Below are 18339 nucleotides of genomic sequence, written 5' to 3' on the forward strand. Positions count from 1 at the left end.
AGATTATGTGACTTTTTTCACTAATCTAGACTTTCTTTCATTGTAAAAAAGACATTGTGGCTTTGAATGGATTTAGGCTGCATGAATTTACACAAGAATATAAGTGACTTTTTACTATAAGGTATGTTATTCATATTTTACCATGATTTTCCAAATATTCTCCAAGCTTTAGCTGTGGTTTTTGAAATGCTGTAACAATCTTTTCAGTCTTCATAAATTTCATGTAGTTTAATTGTTCTTAGTTAATGCATAATTTGGTTTACAATTAAAAGGAAAATCATTCCAGGTCCTACTTCCACGTCATATTCTGTTAATTCAACATCATCACTGACAGGTCAAATAAAAGGTTGAATATAGGATAATTTAAATATTCACTAATTTTGAGATTTGTTCTTCCAGGAGATGCTGAAAAAGTATCATTAGATAAAAATTTAATTCTGGGGCCCCACAGGGCCCTAGACCCCAGCTCCTGATACTGCACCCCCTCCCCAGACCCCTGCAAATTTTCCTCGGATTTCACAATTTTCATTTCACAGCCCTGACTGTGGAGAGGAGCAAACCAAGATCGTCCTAATTTCTTCTTTTTGGGGTTGCCCCAAACTCTGTCTTATCACTGGTGGATTTATGCACTAAAAAAATGTCCATTTTGCTCCTGGCATGTTAACTAACAATGTTTTTTGTTTTTCTTTTCCTCCCCTTCTTCTTTTGTTTAACAGTGTTTACAGTTTTTTTGCTCACATGCGCCTCCCCACCGAAGAACTCTGGCAGCCCTTAGGGGGTGGCACGCCTCAGTTTCAATACCACTGCTATAAAAAATCCTTGCAAATTTTTTTTTTTAACTTCAAGTTTAATTTCTGATTACATTTTGAAGCTAAAAAAAAAAAAAAAAAACACACCAAAAAAGGCCGTTTATGAGCCCATAAAACAAAAGCTTCATAGTGCAGCAGATAACTGAAACAATCCTGCAAACGGAGATACAAGCAGCAAAGTCAGCACAAATACTCCTTAGACAATACTCTTCTGGAAAAAAACGACTAGCCACTTGAATTTTCAATAGGCAGCCAGGTCTGGGTCAGTTGAAGAATTACACAGGGGTCAAAATTAAAAATGCTCCAATCAAATTGAAAACTTCACTACATTATGTCTGATCATAATCATTCCAAAAAGATATAGTTTGGACAATCTATGACTGAATGTTATGGGGTAAAACAACAAAAATGGTGACAAAGGTCAGTTTCAGTTTGTACCGGGGTCAAAAGTTAAAGTTCCTTCAATTTTGGTAAAACATGATACAAATTATTGGTTGAGCTAATAGGATTAATAAATGTAGTGTTGAATGCTTGGTCTCCAAAGTAAAGGTCAAACAAGGTTGTCCATTGGATTCTGACATGTCACATATGTTACCCCGTAACATAACTAAGCATGACAGATGGTCCAAACTATTCCTTCTTAAAACCCTGTTAACTCCACTAATAACTTGCATCTTTTTTTTTTTTACCAAAATTGGAGCAACTTTAACTTTTGACCCCTGTACAAACTGAAACTGACCTTTGTCACCATTTTTGCTGTTTTTACCCCATAACTCCTGAACATTCAGTCACAGATCGTCCAAACTATACCTTTTTTTGGAATCATTATGATCAGACAAATAATTTAGTGTAGTTTTCAGTTTGATGGGAGCATTTTTAGTTTTGGCCCCTGTGTAATTCTTTATTGACCCCTACCTGGCTGCCTATTAAAAATTCAAGTTGGTAGTCCTTTTTGTGGGGGGGTTCAAAAGAGTAATATCTAAGCAGTATTTGTGCCAGCTTTGCTGCTTGTATCACCATTTGTAGGATTTTGCTCTAAATATTCTCTTAAGCCTGTGTCAGTGGCGTATTTGTAGAGCTGCTCATTGCGGCGTTTCATTTAACAGTGTTTGTTCATACTTGCAGCTGCGTGTGTTTGCGTTTTAATGTGTGCACACAGTCGCGTGTGCCATGCTGCACCAGTTTCAGTGCTATTTTCTGCCTCTGTGGAAGTGCACTCTGTTCTCTACTGCATGGTGTGGTGCGGCTCAAAAACAGTCATTTAACATTATTATTATAATTATTATTATTATTATTATTATTTTGTATTGGTTGATCACTTTCTTTGTGTCCAGATGCTGCTGAGTCTACCTGTGGTAAAAGCTGCCCTGAACGAAACGTGACTCGTTAAACTGGGAGAGAGCGCTTTTATTGATGTCTCTGTCTATCTTTCATGGACTTTATTTAAACACATTTGTGAGAGAAGAGTGAGGAGCTGCAGCAGCAATCAGTATTTTTTTTTTTTTTTTTTTTTCTGTACTCATTTTGAGCATTTCACTGCATTGTGTACACGGTATAAAACAATCCTGCATGATTTATACTTCGTGAACAACGGAACACAGCAGGAATCATACATTGGCATTGGGTAACGTATTGTGAATGTGTGGCTTCCAGTCACGTTGAGTACCATCACGTTGCTTTCACTTGCACGGAAACTACTTAATTTCTGCGTCAAGTACAGGACGCAAAAAAATTTAAATGTGTTTAATTTTTGGCATCCGATTTGCTTCGTCCTTTGCGTCCTTCACCCTGTTGTGGCATTGAGCGACATCATCTCCACACTGAGTTGCTTCCACGTGGTGTTATGACGACGCCCGACACAACTCAAAGCAGCCCCAGTGTGAAAGGGGCTTTAAGCAGTCACCAAACCCCCAGCTTCTTAAGGTGATTTTTCCATCTCATTACACTGAGGAAAAAATCCTGCTGAGAACCTTGGGTAAGACCCTGATCACACTGCGGTTTACAGTCCGTCTTAAGCAAAATCCAATCCGGATTGCCTTCTTGCCAGATAGCATTCAGGATTGTTTTTCAAATCTGGCTCAGCCTACTAGGCTGTGTTCAGACTGAGGTTTGCAATCCAGCTCGAGCCACATCCTACACCGGGCTGGAATGTTTGGGGTCTGTGCTATTTTTTACAGAAAATAAACTGGAAATGAATATTGATCAATAAACTGGTTAATTTTATCCCCTCAAGTCCTTTGACTCGAGCTGAATTCCTTGACATTATAAGAAAGTTCCTACTTACCTGGTTTTCCACAGCTTGTCACTGCGCCAAAATGCAGGAAGTGGTACCTAAATAATTGTTCACAAATGCATACCCCCCCTTACAAAATCCTGGATTTTAAGAGTGACTTTGATGTGTTCAGGCTGAGGATTTTGAGGTTGTGTCAAATCAAATAGATACGGATTTTGTATTTTATCCAGCTCTTGTGCAAATGTGGATTTTGTGGGGAAAACTGCAAAAGGAAGAACTTTTCTGTGCACAACAAACCTTCCTGTCTGAATGCTGTGACGCTTTTCTGACATCTGAACATGAGTCTGTGTGGCGATAAGGACCCACAGAGAAATTGCTTGACTGGAGTAGATGCAGGGTGCACAAACGTAGCCTGATGTCCCGAGCTCCTACTTGTGTCCAAATTCAAGTCATGCATGTGCGCTGCCGTTTTATGTTTACTAATTAGGAATAACGGACATCTTGATGGATTATTTAACTTCAGAGTCGACGCTTTCAAAAAGGTAAACCTGAATTTGTGTGATATTTCAGAAAGGAATTAATTTATAACTACACAAAAGTAAATTTTTGAAGCTCACGTCATCAACCTGCAGTCTGGCATTGCAGAGGACGTCAGTTCTGCTATAACTTTTTTTGACGCTGACATCGGAATGGGCGTGGGTGTATGCATGTGGACTTCTGGTATGGGGGAGCAGCAAATAAAAGAAAAGAGCACAGACATAGTTTGACGTCATGTCCCGAGCTAGCTGGATTCAAGCCGCATTTGCATTCAGACTGCAGTGAATCAGACTTAAAATCTGCTTAAACCAGATTTGCACTGTTCATATTCAGTTACAAACCAAACCTCAGTCTGAACAGGGTCTGTCTACAAAACGGTGATGACAGTCAGTGATGTCAGTCAGATAGTCAGTGATGAGTTTTCTGGAAATTACCAGAAATCTGTGTTTTTACTCGCGTGGTGAGCGTTTCTGTTACTTTTGGTAGCACAAGTCAGAATCCATTCATTTAGTTCCATTCAGTTCCACACCCAAATAGTTGGTGGCAGTAACGCAACACATTGGTTTGCAAGCCGCCAATCATCTCCAAAGACGGTTTATTTTGTTTTGGTTTTGGGAGTTTATTAAGTCATATTTTTGGGGACTGTGCGGTGGTTCCCCTAACAGTTTACTTTGTTGTGGACATAAAAAGTTATGAGCTGCATTTTTCCTCCAGTAACCATTCATTAAGTCAATGGTTAAAGTTCTCCGTCACCACGTCACCGTCACTCCCTGTCTTCGTGAGAACATTGGCCGACCTTCCCCAAGTAGATCGGGGTGTGGCTTTGTTTTGAACCAATGAAGCAATGATCCGTCTCACTGCTTCAATGGTTTGTAGTATTATTTCGCTTTATCTTAATTTCCCTCCGCTAAAACCCTAAAGAGCATATGTCTGAGTAATATTTACCTTTTTTATATTAAACCAAGCTGTTATGGTCTTCTAAAACAGTTGATGTATTTTATAACTTAAATGGGACCGATGCTAGCGCGTTTTCAATGTTAGTTAGCTTTAAGCTGTTAGCATCTCAGCACAGTTTGTGTGCATGTTTTCTGTATAATAAATAATTAATGGCTTAGCCTTTGTTGTCGTAAAAGTCAAATGTATTACGAATTGTAATTTTTTTTATTTATATATTAATAATAGCAACAACAACAAAAGTAATAACTAATATTGCTACAATACAATTTTAGAGAAACGGACAAAAAGAACCTGATAAAACAATACACAACAGAAAAGGTAAAACCAACTAACAATGAACATAAATAAACATAGAAATAACTGTTAACTGTGAACACCTAATGACTCTTACACCTCCACTTCATCCCTGTTTTATTTGAGTTTAATGACAATTTGTTTGTCAAACCACATCTAAGCTGTGTTTTTACACAAGAAAAAAATAAAATGCAGTAAACGGCACTTTTTTTTCATGAAAATAACTTATTAAAGATCACATATTACACTTTAGTCAGGCCTTTAAAAAACTTTTGGGGACTCTTGCTGTAATATGTTGTCAGTGGTTGATATAGTTGCTGTAGGCATCTAAAAATGCTCATAATTGGGTGAAACCTGATGGAAATCTCTGGTGTGTCAGTGATGTATGTATGTGCAAAATAAAACATTACTCGAGGTATGTTTTTGACAAGAATATAACATCATAACTTGATTACAAGCTCAAACACTGATGTTGCGTGATAGTCCTTTTAATAATAACTCCAAGAAATAATGGCACAACTCACATGTAAGTTAAGCAAAACAAAAAAAATGATTAATCGATTACTAAAATAATCGTTAGTTGCAGCCCTAGTTTGTTTTTTATGAGTGAGAGCATTTTACAGATTAAATGTGAATAAGCCAGTTTTGAGTTTCTCAGTGCGCATACATTTTCAAAACTGGTGACAGTGTTACTTTGTGCACAGCAGAACAATGTTGTCAGTTGCTTTAGGCCCTAATTTTGTATTTTGACTGTACAGCCAGAAACACGGCACCCATTTGGTGCATTCACCGGATTAGAACAGATCAAAATACTACAGAAGACAAAGAATTTTTACTTGACAGTTTGAAGTGAGTTTTCTTTGTTTGCGAGGACTTCATACCCATTAAAATTCACTAGAATATACAAAATTTGACTTGCTCTTTTAAAAAATTTCTGGGGGAGCACCCCCAGACCCCCCATAATCAATACTGTGTTTTTACTTCAGAGATTGAAGTGAGGTTTTTTTTTTTTTTTTTTTTTTTTTTTCAGATGGCTTCATACCTGTTAAAATTCACCAGAATACACAAAATTTGACTTGGTCTTTAAAAAATGTTCTGGGGGGCACCCCCAGACCCCCCAGAGTCAACATTACACCCCAGCCTTTTATGTACCTTTATGTTCAAGTTTTGCATTCTTTTTATGCTTTGTCTGTCTCTCCTTAGAGGCTATTTAGAATAGATTTGTATGCTGTATAATGTGTTTATTGTATTTATTGAGGAAAAAAGTGTGTGCCCCCACTACACCACATTTTAGGGAATTGCTGGCATTGATTTTTTTTTTTTTTTTTTTTTTTGCCAGGAAAAAATTTGTCAGATGAAAATTTATTGCTTTAACCCATGCATTAAGTGGAGCTAAGAGGTGAAGCTCCCAGCTGCTAAAAATGCTAATGCCATTAGCATACAGATGAGAGTTTAACTCCATCTGTGAGTGAAAACCACAAGATTACTAAGTTTGAGCAAAGGACAAAAATTTGTCTGCGGTGAGTAAATGAAAATATGTGACATTAGTGCGCTGAAGTTTATCTAACATTAGCTTTTAGTTGCAGGATGTTGAATCAATCACTGTCGAGCTGAGTAAACATTATTTGTAAATTGTTCTACCTATTTTTATTTTTACCAAATAAAGCTACACAGTTTTTTATTTCCGTACCTACAAGAAAAGTCTCAAGTTTAAATAACTTAGAGATTTTTGTATTTAAACTATCAAGTAATCAAAGAAAATAGCACCATACTGTATTTCTTGTTCCACATCAGAAACATTTCAACATTTTCTGAATGAATCTACCAGACTTAAAAATGTACACATTACTTTTTACTTTTTTGACTAAAAATAAATGCCCATGGTTCCTTATAATGTTAATCAAGAAATTATCGCAACAGGCAAGTTAAATTTACAGGTGAACATCAAATAATTCTCAAGAATCTTTTTTAATTTAAACTATTTAAATTACAAGTTTTCTAATGTAAGAAAAAAATTAACTTCAAAATGTACACTAATCAGAACTTAATCTTGAAGTAAAACACATTTGTAATGATTTTAAGGTGGCTGACAATTTGAAAAGAGATGATGGCTCCAAACCTGTCAAAACTAGGAAAACTCAGAAGTGAGTGAAGGTTAAACAAGTTGGTGCATTAATGTGCCATAAATACTTCTATTGTTCCATTTGAATTGACACTGATAATTATTTTTGAGTTCTTTGAATAGTCATTTCCTTTACTGTGTACGTTTTCTGAACCACAGTGCACCCCCCCGATTCAACACTGCAGTTATTTGTCATTCACAATTGCTTTCAATTTTAAATTATTTAAATTAGTCTTCCTGTTGTGAACCAATCTAAAGGTACTGAGAAATTTTGAACCAAATGGCTATTTGATACATCTTTTTTTTTTTTTTTTACTTTTTGTATTTATTTTTGTGCTTTCTGTTCAGGTGACCTACAGAGCTCCAGAGCCAAAGGGAGAACATTTCTTTGCTGAGACCTTTGACCGGGGGACACTGGACGGGTGAGTGTATGTTGCACAAATACTCGTTCACCTTTATTTTTAAAATGGTGTGGTTATGGTTGCTCCTGGTGGTGCTACATGTGGCTACAACCACCACCTCAAAGAACATTGTCAGGTCCTGACTGGTAATCCTCCAGACAGAGCAACACTCCGTCCACATCTCCCAGGAGACATCTAGTCTTCATGATTTCGTAGTAATAATTAGGGCCTGGTTTCATAGTAGTGAGTAAACTCACTTAGTTGACTAGTTTTTTGACAATAATTGTTGCTGCACAGAGTGCTTAGTCGCCTGAAGTTTCACATTACCCGACTAAACCTTTTAGCCTGGTACAGAGGAGGCTAACCTTATTTTAGTCAATAAAACTTCAATGTCTTAGCTCAAAAAATGGCATCCACCATGTACCACTACAAAAATGGGAACACTCAAAAGCAGCCCTACATCGCTCATGTTCCTTCAAAAGGAGAGCTTTTGGCTGTGGCTGCAGCAGATGACTGTCATGATGTTTGTGACAGTTCTCACACGAGCCACCGGGCGTTGCTGTTATGCTGAGCAGCGTTGTGTGCACAAAGGTTGAAAGTGTAGAAGAAGAAACTGCCAGGCTAAGTGCTAAGCACATCGTCCTGCAGTTCGTATGGGTCCATAAATGTTAATAAAGCCAGTTAACGAAACAAAGGCTGGATAGTTCATGATAACAACCAACCTGGAAGCAAACAAAACTGTTGAGCATGGAGCCGTCTTTTGGCAACAGCACGCGCAAGGTTATGCCTGTGAAAACAGTCGACTAAGGTAAGACGGCTAATCTGCAAGTTTAGCCATCAATGTGAAACAGTGATTAGACATCTAATGTTGGGTGACTAACTGTAGCCCACTAAGAAAATTTTGTAGACTGAAAGATTAGGTTGCTTTATGAAACCAGGCCCAAGTGTGTGATGTTGTGCCAGCTCCACAAAATATGGCATCACTGTTCCTAATTTTTTAGAAAGTCATCTGGTGAATGTCTTAATTTTTCTGAAGTATAAATTGTAATCCATGGGGAGGTGATGTTCTAGTAGTTATACGTTGGGCTTCAGACCAGAGAATCCCAAATTCAAACCCCCGTCTGACCGGAAAATCACTAAGGGCCCTTGGGCAGGATCCTTAATCCATGAGTTACTCCCAGTGTGTAGTGAGCGCCTTGCATGGCTGCACCCTCACATTGGTGTGTGTGTGTCTGTCTGTGTGAATGTGAGGCATCATTGTAAAGCGCTTTGAGCTTCTGATATAGATGGAAAAGTGCTCTATAAAATGCAGTCCATTTCCCATTTGCAGTCCATCCTTGATGTTGTTTCCGTTTTGTATATGTATATATTTTTAAATAGTTTGTTCTGCAAGAGTTCATTATTTCTTTTGAGTTTTCATGGTATCACAACACTAATTCTAAAATAAATACAGGTTTCACGATTCACCGTTACACCCTGAGAAATGACCACAATAATGGCAAAAACTGTCCAGGTCTTTATCCCAGAACAGCAACTATTTGGGTGTTTCTGGCCCAAACCCACACGTGTCTGAATGTTAACAGTGTGTCTGTTGTTTATAGGTGGGTTCTGTCCAAGGCCAAGAAGGATGGTGCTGACGAAGAGATTGCCAAGTATGACGGTAAGTACAGAACTATGACCACCGCTGACGACCCCCCCCCCCCCCCCCCCGTTTTTAATTCTCAGCTGTTGATGTGCATGTTGCTGTCGACAGGTATGTGGGCAGTGGAGGAGATGAAGGAAAGTACACTTCCTGGTGATAAAGGTCTGGTCCTAAAGTCCCGGGCCAAGCATCATGCCATCTCAGCCCACCTGCTGCGACCTTTCACCTTTGACACACACCCACTCATTGTCCAGTAAGAGCATACACGCACACACATTCTAACGTGCACTTCCAGGGTGCTGCATGGTAACATGCTACTTGCACGTGTGCTCTCAGGTACGAGGTGAACTTCCAGTCAGGTATCGACTGCGGCGGAGCCTACGTGAAACTGCTGACTCGGACTCCAGAACTCAATCTGGTCAGTGTCTGTATACTGAGCCGTGACTCTGCATAAATATTCACTTCCTGTGTGATGTTTACCTCAGACTTCTGACCGAACCCGAGTGCTGTGGAGACTGTATCTGTAGGTTTTTGATCATTGTGAGGCTGTTTTGTTTGGAACGCTGCGAGACGTCAACAGAAACTGAAGTCACTTGAATTAGTGCTAAATGAACCCACTGGAACTACAACCCCTGGCAATAATTATGGAATCACCGGCCTCGGAGGATGTTCATTCAGTTGTTTAATTTTGTAGAAAAAAAGCAGATCACAGACATGACACAAAACTAAAGTAATTTCAAATGGCAACTTTCTGGCTTTAAGAAACACTATAAGAAATCAGGAAAAAAAATTGTGGCAGTCAGTAACGGTTACTTTTTTAGACCAAGCAGAGGGAAAAAAATATGGACTCACTCAATTCGGAGGAAAAAATTATGGAATCATGAAAAACAAAAGAACGCTCCAACACATCACTAGTATTTTGTTGCACCACCTCTGGCTTTTATAACAGCTTGCAGTCTCTGAGGCATGGACTTAATGAGTGACAAACAGTACTCTTCATCAATCTGGCTCCAACTTTCTCTGATTGCTGTTGCCAGATCAGCTTTGCAGGTTGGAGCCTTGTCATGGACCATTTTCTTCAACTTCCACCAGAGTTTCAATTGGATTACGATCCGGACTATTTGCAGGCCATGACATTGACCCTATGTGTCTTTTTTGCAAGGAATGTTTTCAGTTTTTGCTCTATGGCAAGATGCATTATCATCTTGAAAAATGATTTCATCATCCCCAAACATCCCCAAAAGTGTCCAAAATATCAACGTAAACTTGTGCATTTATTGATGATGTAATGACAGCCATCTCCCCAGTGCCTTTACCTGACATGCAGCCCCATATCATCGACTGTGGAAATTTACATGTTCTCTTCAGGCAGTCATCTTTATAAATCTCATTGGAACGGCACCGAACAAAAGTTCCAGCATCATCACCTTGCCCAATGCAGATTCGAGATTCATCACTGAATATGACTTTCATCCAGTCATCCACAGTCCACGATTGCTTTTCCTTAGCCCATTGTAACCTTGTTTTCTTCTGTTTAGGTGTTAATGATGGCTTTCGTTTAGCTTTTCTGTATGTAAATCCCATTTCCTTTAGGCGGTTTCTTACAGTTCGGTCACAGACGTCTCCAGTTTCCTCCCGTTCGTTCCTCATTTGTTTTGTTGTGCATTTTCAATTTTTGAGACATATTGCGTTAAGTTTTCTGTTTTGACGCTTTGATGTCTTCCTTGGTCTACCAGTATGTTTGGCTTTAACAACCTTCCCATGTTTGTATTTGGTCCAGAGTTTAGACACAGCTGACTGTGAACAACCATCTTTTGCAACATTGCGTGATGATTTACCCTCTTTTAAGAGTTTGATAATCCTCTCCTTTGTTTCAATTGACATCTCTCCTGTTGGAGCCATGACTCATGTCAGTCCACTTGGTGCAACAGCTCTCCAAGGTGTGATCACTTCTTTTTAGATGTAGACTAACGAGCAGATTTGATTTGATGCAGGTTAGTTTTGGGATGAAAATTTACAGGGTGATTCCATAATTTATTCCTCAGAATTGAGTGAGTCCATATTCCCCCCCCCCCCCCCCCCCCCCTCTGCTTGGTCTACAAAAGTAGCCGTTACTGACTGCCACAATTTTTTTTTTCCTGATTTCTTATAGTGTTTCTTGAAGCCAGAAAGTTGCCATTTGAAATGACTTTAGTTTTGTCATGTCTGTGATCTGCTTTTTTTCTACAAAATTAAACTGAACATTCTCCGAGGCTGGTGATTCCATAATTATTGCCAGGGGTTATATATTTAGCCCCTGTAGAACCATTTGTGAGGATAAACTCTTATAACTACATGTTGCTGTGCTGCAGAGATGTATAAGTAAAGTTTAACATAGCTGAGACCTGTTTGTTGATCTAGGATGGGTTTGTGGATAAAACTCCGTACACCATCATGTTTGGACCTGATAAGTGTGGAGAAGACTACAAACTGCACTTCATCTTTCGACACAAAAACCCCAAAACTGGAGAGTATGAAGAGAAACATGCCAAGAAGCCTGAGGCCGACCTGAGGGCCTACTACACGGACAAGAAGACACACCTCTACACACTGGGTAAGACGCTAAACGCGCTAGCATGCAGAAAAGCACCAACTGTGGATGGCGGTGTGTTGAAGATGCATCTTTGGACTTCTAGTGGTGAATCCCGACAACAGTTATGAAGTGTTGGTGGACCAGACAGTGGTGAACAGCGGGAACCTATTGACGGACATGACTCCGCCCGTCAACCCCACCGCTGAGATAGAGGATCCTGATGACCAGAAGCCGGAGGACTGGGACGAGCGGGCCAAGATCCCGGACCCTGATGCTGTCAAACCCGATGACTGGTTAGTTCACAAAGTGGTTTACACAACAACTAACCAACTGGTGGGGGGGGGGGGGGGGGTGCAAGGCGATGCTGACTCTTGTTAGTGTTATATCAAGTTATTTTCAGTATTGAAACTGCAGCATTGTCATGCTAATGTCATACTTCAATGTTATTGCTACATATTAAAGTTGACATTTGTTTTGCTGTGCTGTGTGCTAACATTAGCATAACCTACTGCAGTGATAGATGAGCCCACAGTGAGTAGAAATGTGACTGCGGGGGGGGGGGGGGGGGGGCACTTAACTGTTGTGTTTCAGAGGGTTAAATTCTGATACTCTAGGTTGTACTGTCTGACGACTATTCCTGTGCGTTTCCTGTACTTTGTTCACGCTGACACACTGTATGGTTTCAGGGACGAGGACGCTCCCGCTCAGATTCCAGATGAAGATGCTGTGAAACCAGACGGCTGGCTGGATGATGAACCCGAGTACATCGGAGACCCAGACGCTGTCAAACCTGAAGACTGGTACTGATTGACATAAAACTTAACAACCACAGGCCTGACCCAAAGATGATACACTGTTCAGATTGGGCTTCATACGAGACCATAGTAGTTGCATTTGTTTTTGAAATGTGGTTCTACCGCTTCATGAAGCAATATGAATTTAATTAGGACATTTATTTATAATGCAAACACAACATTGGCAATCACAAGCTAATGAGCTAATTAATTACATAAAATGCAATTAAACTGCTTCCTTTGGCCACCAAACAGTCAAACGTGTGGGGAAACGTGCATTTTACTTTAAATATTTGAAAACATTCGCATAACTGGTGCTTGTTCATGCTAAAAGTAAATGCAGCAGAAAACAGTGGGAGGTGCACATCGGCTTATAATATGAGGGGAAAAAACTAACAGCTGTTTGCACAGCTGACATGTCATTGATGTTCTTGTCTCAGTCCAAGCACGTGCGCCGAGCCGGGTGGGGGGGGTTACTTATTCCCTATAAATAAATACGGTAAGTAAAATAATGAATCTGAAAACTCTCTCCTTCAGGGACGAGGAGATGGACGGTGAATGGGAAGCTCCACAGGTCCCTAACCCTGCCTGTGAGACCTCCCCTGGTTGTGGCACCTGGAAGCAGCCAGTGATAGACAATCCCAACTACAAGGGCAAGTGGAAGGCACCAATGATTGATAATCCAAACTACCAGGTAACCAGTGTTACTAGGAGTTGGTAAAGTTCAGATTCAGTGAAACTGGATCCTGTCTCACAGAATCCCACTCTGCCTTCAGGGTGTCTGGAAACCAAGGAAGATTCCAAACCCAGCCTACTTTGAAGACCTGCACCCGTTCAGAATGAGTGCGTTCAGCGCCGTGGGGCTGGAGCTCTGGTCCATGACATCCGACATCTTCTTTGACAACTTCTTCATCACCAACGACCGCAACACAGCTGATCGTTGGGCCGCCGACGGCTGGGGACTGAAGAAGGCGGCAGAAGGTGCTGTTGAGGTACGTGACGCCCGCGTTCAAAACCTGCTGTGGTTTGTGAGCTCCCTGCACTTTGACCATCTGAAATGCCATTAAGCAAGGCACTAAAAGCAGGTACCACAAATGAGTTTCTTTCATCTGTGGTTTTGAGAATAAATTGTACCGATAACAAAAGTTTAAATTGCTGTACATTTTGTTTTACGGTTCAAATTAATGAACTTGAACTGTCCAGAGAACAGTGTTGGGGTTTTTAATGGAAAATTTAGGTTTTTGTGAGCAGTTTTTAAATTGTCTGTTACATTCATCTGAAGACGTTTATCAGTCTTTAAGCAAGGTTATTGTTTGAGCTTTCATGGAGGTAACAGTTCGTACCTTACTGCCGACAATCCATATCCTCCCAAATTTTTTCACAAAGTATTTTAATGTAAAATGGATGTATTTTTGGAAAGATTAAATTTATTTTCAGTTGTGACCACACACGGTAAATAAGCTGTGATCAACTGGAGGAATGATGATCACATGTAAATGAACCCACTGAGTGACCCAAAAAATAGACCCGATTTAATGAGCTGCAGCATCATTGGCAGTAAATAAGAGGTCTATTAGAAAAGTATCTGACCTTATTATTTTTTTCAAAAACCATATGGATTTGAATCACGTGTGATTGCGTCAGACAAGCTTGAACCCTCGTGCGCATGTACGAGTTTTCCACGCCTGTCGGTTGCGTCATTCCCGTGAGCAGGATTTGAGTGAGGAGTGGTCCAGCCCCCTTGGCGGATTTTCATTGTCAGGAAATGGCGGAATGATTTGGGCTTTTTTTCCATCAGAATTTTTTCAGAAACTGTTAGAGACTGGCAGCTGGAAACCATTCGAAAAATTTATCTGGCTTTCGGTGAAAATTTTACGGCTTCACAGAGAATAAGGACTGTTACTATAGGTTTAAGGACGCTCGGCGCAGCGCGCTCCGTGCCGCGATCGAGAGCCACAAACCACCGGATCATTTCTAAACGGATGGCTCTGTGGAGCCGGACCGTCGTGTGCACTTTCTCTGGTTATCACAAGAGCTGGACATCAACCATTTTCCATCAGATTTCACTTTTAACAAGAGATTTTGTCATGGAAAGCCGAGCGGAGGCTTGCGCGTCACGATGATTATTGATTATTATTATTATTGATTAGTGATTATCCGAGAAATTGTGGATGTGCCTGGACATGCCAGAACATGTCCTGTGAGGCTTCATCACGGCATTGCTTTGCACCATGCAGCACCGCCACCGCACATCCACAATTTCTCGGATAATCACTCGATGGAAAAACCACCAACAGCTGTCTGAACACCATCTCAAAGCCGTCCTGTGAGACCAAAACGGAGATGTTCCTTTGTCTCGCTCCATCAGCAAATCGGTCGTGACGTGCGAAGCCTCCGCTCGGCTTTCCATGACAAAATCTCTTGTTAAAAGTGAAATCTGCCGGAAAATGGTTGATGTCCAGCTCTTGTGATAACCAGAGAAAGTGCACACGACGGTCCGGCTCCACAGAGCCATCCGTTTAGAAATGATCCGGTGGTTTGTGGCTCTTGATCGCGGCGTGCCGAGCGTCCTTAAAGCTGTAGTAAGTCCTTATTCTCTGTGAAGCCCGTAAAATTTTCACCGAAAGCCAGATAAATTTTTTTGAATGGTTTCCAGCTGCCAGTCTCAAACAGTTTCTGAAAGAATTCTGATGGGGGGGGAAAAAAAAGCCCAAATCATTCCGCCATTTCCTGACAATGAAAATCCGCCGAGGGGGTGAACCACTCCTCACTCAGAGCCTGCTCACAGGCGAATGACGCAACCGACAGGCGTGGGAAAAACTCATGCATGCGCACGAGGGTTCAAGCTTGTCTGACGCAATCACACGTGATTCAAATCCATATGGTTTTTGGAAAAAAATAATAAGGTCGGATACTTTTCTAATAGACCTCATATTTGTGAGTCAGATGTAGGAAGATTCACCGTGTCGCAAAACTGACCAGCAGTCTGTCCACCCTGACAGTAGATTTTTGAAAGGCTTCTGGGTGGTCCTGCTCCGACCTGGATTGGTCTCTGTCCTCAGACTGCAGCGAATTAATTCTTCCATCCCAGATTAAGACCAGCAGAATTCATCTTGAGGCCATCAAATATGGCCAATCGGGTTATTGTGAAGGCTTTTCGTCTTTCTTTGTTCAGCGCGAGTCCAGTCCTGTTACTCCCAGAGTCTTCAAATTCACAGGGAACAATCTTGGGACACAGCTTGGACAAGTTCAAAGATGGCTAACCGTGGCCTATTTTAAGAGGTTAAAAAGTCACATTCTATTTCAATCTGATCAGTTTTGTTTTTGAGTGGTGGGGATGACAGCCAGTCAGTGTAGAGCTGCACCGTGACGCCATTTGGTACTTTTTCCATAACCGCTTCATTTTGTGTTTTATATACATGTTTCTCGTATATTATGTAAAAGCTAGTGAGAAATAATCACTTCTAAAACTGAAAATGCTGTTTTTGTAGCCTGGTAACACCTCTGAACTTTTTGGCTTGCACGCTAACTTTCTGTGAAGCTAAATTTGAGTCATTAATATGTGCAAATATACAGAGGGTGAGCTACGAATAATCATTGATTTGCACAATGTGAACAAATGATTTTGATTTGAACATGTACACATTGTACATGTTCAAATCAAAATCCCCGTCTGACTAGAAAATCACTAAGGGTCCTTGGGCAAGGCCTTTAATCCCCTATTGCTCCTGATGTGTAGTGAGTATCTTGTATGGCAGCACCTTGACATCGGGGTGAATGTGCGGCATAATTGTAAAGCGCTTTTCTGATACAGATGGAAAAGCGCTATATAAATGCAGTCCATTTTTGTACACAAGACAATAGAACCTTAATAATTAAACAACTGCAAATTATAAAGAACACAATGCTTATGTGGCCGTGTGTATTTTAGCAGAGTTCTTAATTTTGTTATTTTAATGGTTTGTTTTGTGTCTTGGGTTTTCAGCCAGGTCTCACGGCTCAGATGCTGAATGCCGCTGAGGAGCGTCCGTGGCTCTGGGTGGTCTACGTCCTCACCGTGGCTTTACCGCTTGTCCTCATCTTCGTCTTCTGCTGCACTGGCAAGGTGACACACGTTACACAAGGAAGAATCCACAATGATCTGTAGCAGCCCTACCCATTAACAGTTTTCTGATTGTCTGGGACAAGCAGAAAACACAGGCCTCCTGTAACGTTGCCTGAATTGGACAGGTCAAGTTTTTTTTTCACAGTGTGAACTGTGGATTACTTGAAAAGTTTGTGTGAGTTTTGTGTCATGGTGACTTGATTTTAAAGTGAGAACTGCTTTAATTTTGGTGCAGTTGTGGTAAAAATCAGTCCGATTGGAGGAAACACCGGGGGGGTGGGGAGGGGCTGCCTTGTGGAGAGACGATCTCCCTCTGTCCCATGAACACGCAGCCTGTTCCAGCCTCCTCAAACAGGCTCAGTTGAGGACAAAGTGTCCGTCATGTCTTCCCTGTGCAGCTGAGAGTCCACTGAACCCAGCATCACGCGCAAGCTGACCAGCATACCACGACTCCGCAAAACGAGTTATTTCCGAGCGCGTGCTGATCAGGACCACTGACCTGAATGAACTCTGATCAGTGGGTAGGAAGAATGTATTTGTCTAGAAAGCTTCTGGGAAATAAAATTTGTTTGGTCACCATCTTGCCAGACAGAGTGGACGGCCTCATGCCTTGATTTATTGGGTTGGGTTTTATATTTTTCACAGTTTTGACAACATATTTTAGTTTATCAATACCGTTCCTGTTCAATTGAATCGAGAGTCACGAATGTAACTACGGTTCTATGAATTCCGCATGACCGCCAGAGGGCGGTGCTTTAGCACCTGGATAACTACATGTGCGCGGCACAGAGGTCGAGAATATATACCAACAAAGCCACACCATTGAATGTGACCTGGGTGACGTCACTGGTTGTCTTTATATACCAGACGCACCCAGCGCTTGCTTCTTTTCGGAATGAACTCGCAAGACTCTGAGTGACAAGCAACTCTGGCGGTCATCCGGAATTCATAGAACCTTAGTTACATTCGTAACTCTCGTTCTATTTCATTCCTCCTGACTGCTTTAGCACCTGGATGACTTAATACCAACAAGGTCATGAAGAGTCACACCTCGCATCAGCAGTGGGGAGTGGAGGCAGACAACACCGCCGAAGTCACCGCAGGAGGAGCGGCCACATTCGGTCTGTAATAGCGGGCAAAGGTACAGGACGAAGCCCACGTAGCAGCAGCAGCACAAATATCACTCAAAGGGACACCTCTCAGTGCAGCCCAGGAGGTGGACACCCCTCTGGTGGAATGGCACGTAACCTTAGGAGGCTGAAGACCTCTGGACCTGTATACTTGTAAAATGACATCCATGACCCAATGCGAGAGTCGCTGCTTTGAGACAGCACAGCCTCTTTTGTGATCACTGTAACACACAAACAGGGCATCTGTTTTCCGGATCCCGGGAGTCGCACTAATGTACTGCTTCAACATTTGGACAGGACACAGGGAACCTGAAACAGATAATCCTGGATCAGAATGCGAGACATACACAGCCAAGGAAACTGGCTGGTTAGCATGAAAAGTTGAAATTCTCTTGGGTAAAAAGGACGGATTCGGCCACAGCATAACCCCAGATCCGTCAGAATTCCATCGCAAACAGTCCCCAGCGACTGATAGGGCATGGAGCTCTCCCACCCGCTTAGCCAAAGACAGTGCAAGTAGAAAGGCAGTCTTCACTGACACCCATTTAAGATCAGCACTTTCAACTGGTTCGAAAGGGGATAAGCTTAAACCTTCCAGGACTAGAGGAAGGTCCCATGAAGGTACGCGTGCAAGCCTTGGAGGCCGCAAACGTAGAGCACCTTTCAAAAAACGACACACTAAGAGGTGTGAACCCACTGACTGTGCCGGGCAGAGATTGCAGCAACATAAACCTTCAAGGTAG

At 41.4% G+C, this 18339-nt stretch overlaps 1 protein-coding gene across 1 annotated transcript in view; it reads left to right on the forward strand.

Moving 5' to 3' along the window:
* canx (calnexin) overlaps nucleotides 1–18339 on the forward strand; it is a 70930-nt gene that overhangs the window by 33375 nt on the left and 19216 nt on the right. Inside the window, exons 3-12 of the mRNA XM_034182275.1 lie at nucleotides 7301–7374; nucleotides 8955–9013; nucleotides 9107–9248; nucleotides 9332–9413; nucleotides 11396–11588; nucleotides 11671–11860; nucleotides 12254–12367; nucleotides 12899–13055; nucleotides 13138–13353; nucleotides 16347–16466. Of these exons, the coding sequence (XP_034038166.1) occupies nucleotides 7301–7374; nucleotides 8955–9013; nucleotides 9107–9248; nucleotides 9332–9413; nucleotides 11396–11588; nucleotides 11671–11860; nucleotides 12254–12367; nucleotides 12899–13055; nucleotides 13138–13353; nucleotides 16347–16466 (1347 nt within the window). The remainder of the gene's footprint in view (nucleotides 1–7300; nucleotides 7375–8954; nucleotides 9014–9106; nucleotides 9249–9331; nucleotides 9414–11395; nucleotides 11589–11670; nucleotides 11861–12253; nucleotides 12368–12898; nucleotides 13056–13137; nucleotides 13354–16346; nucleotides 16467–18339) is intronic.

This window comes from Thalassophryne amazonica, chromosome 11 (assembly GCF_902500255.1).
Source record: "Thalassophryne amazonica chromosome 11, fThaAma1.1, whole genome shotgun sequence".
Lineage (NCBI taxonomy): Eukaryota > Metazoa > Chordata > Actinopteri > Batrachoidiformes > Batrachoididae > Thalassophryne > Thalassophryne amazonica.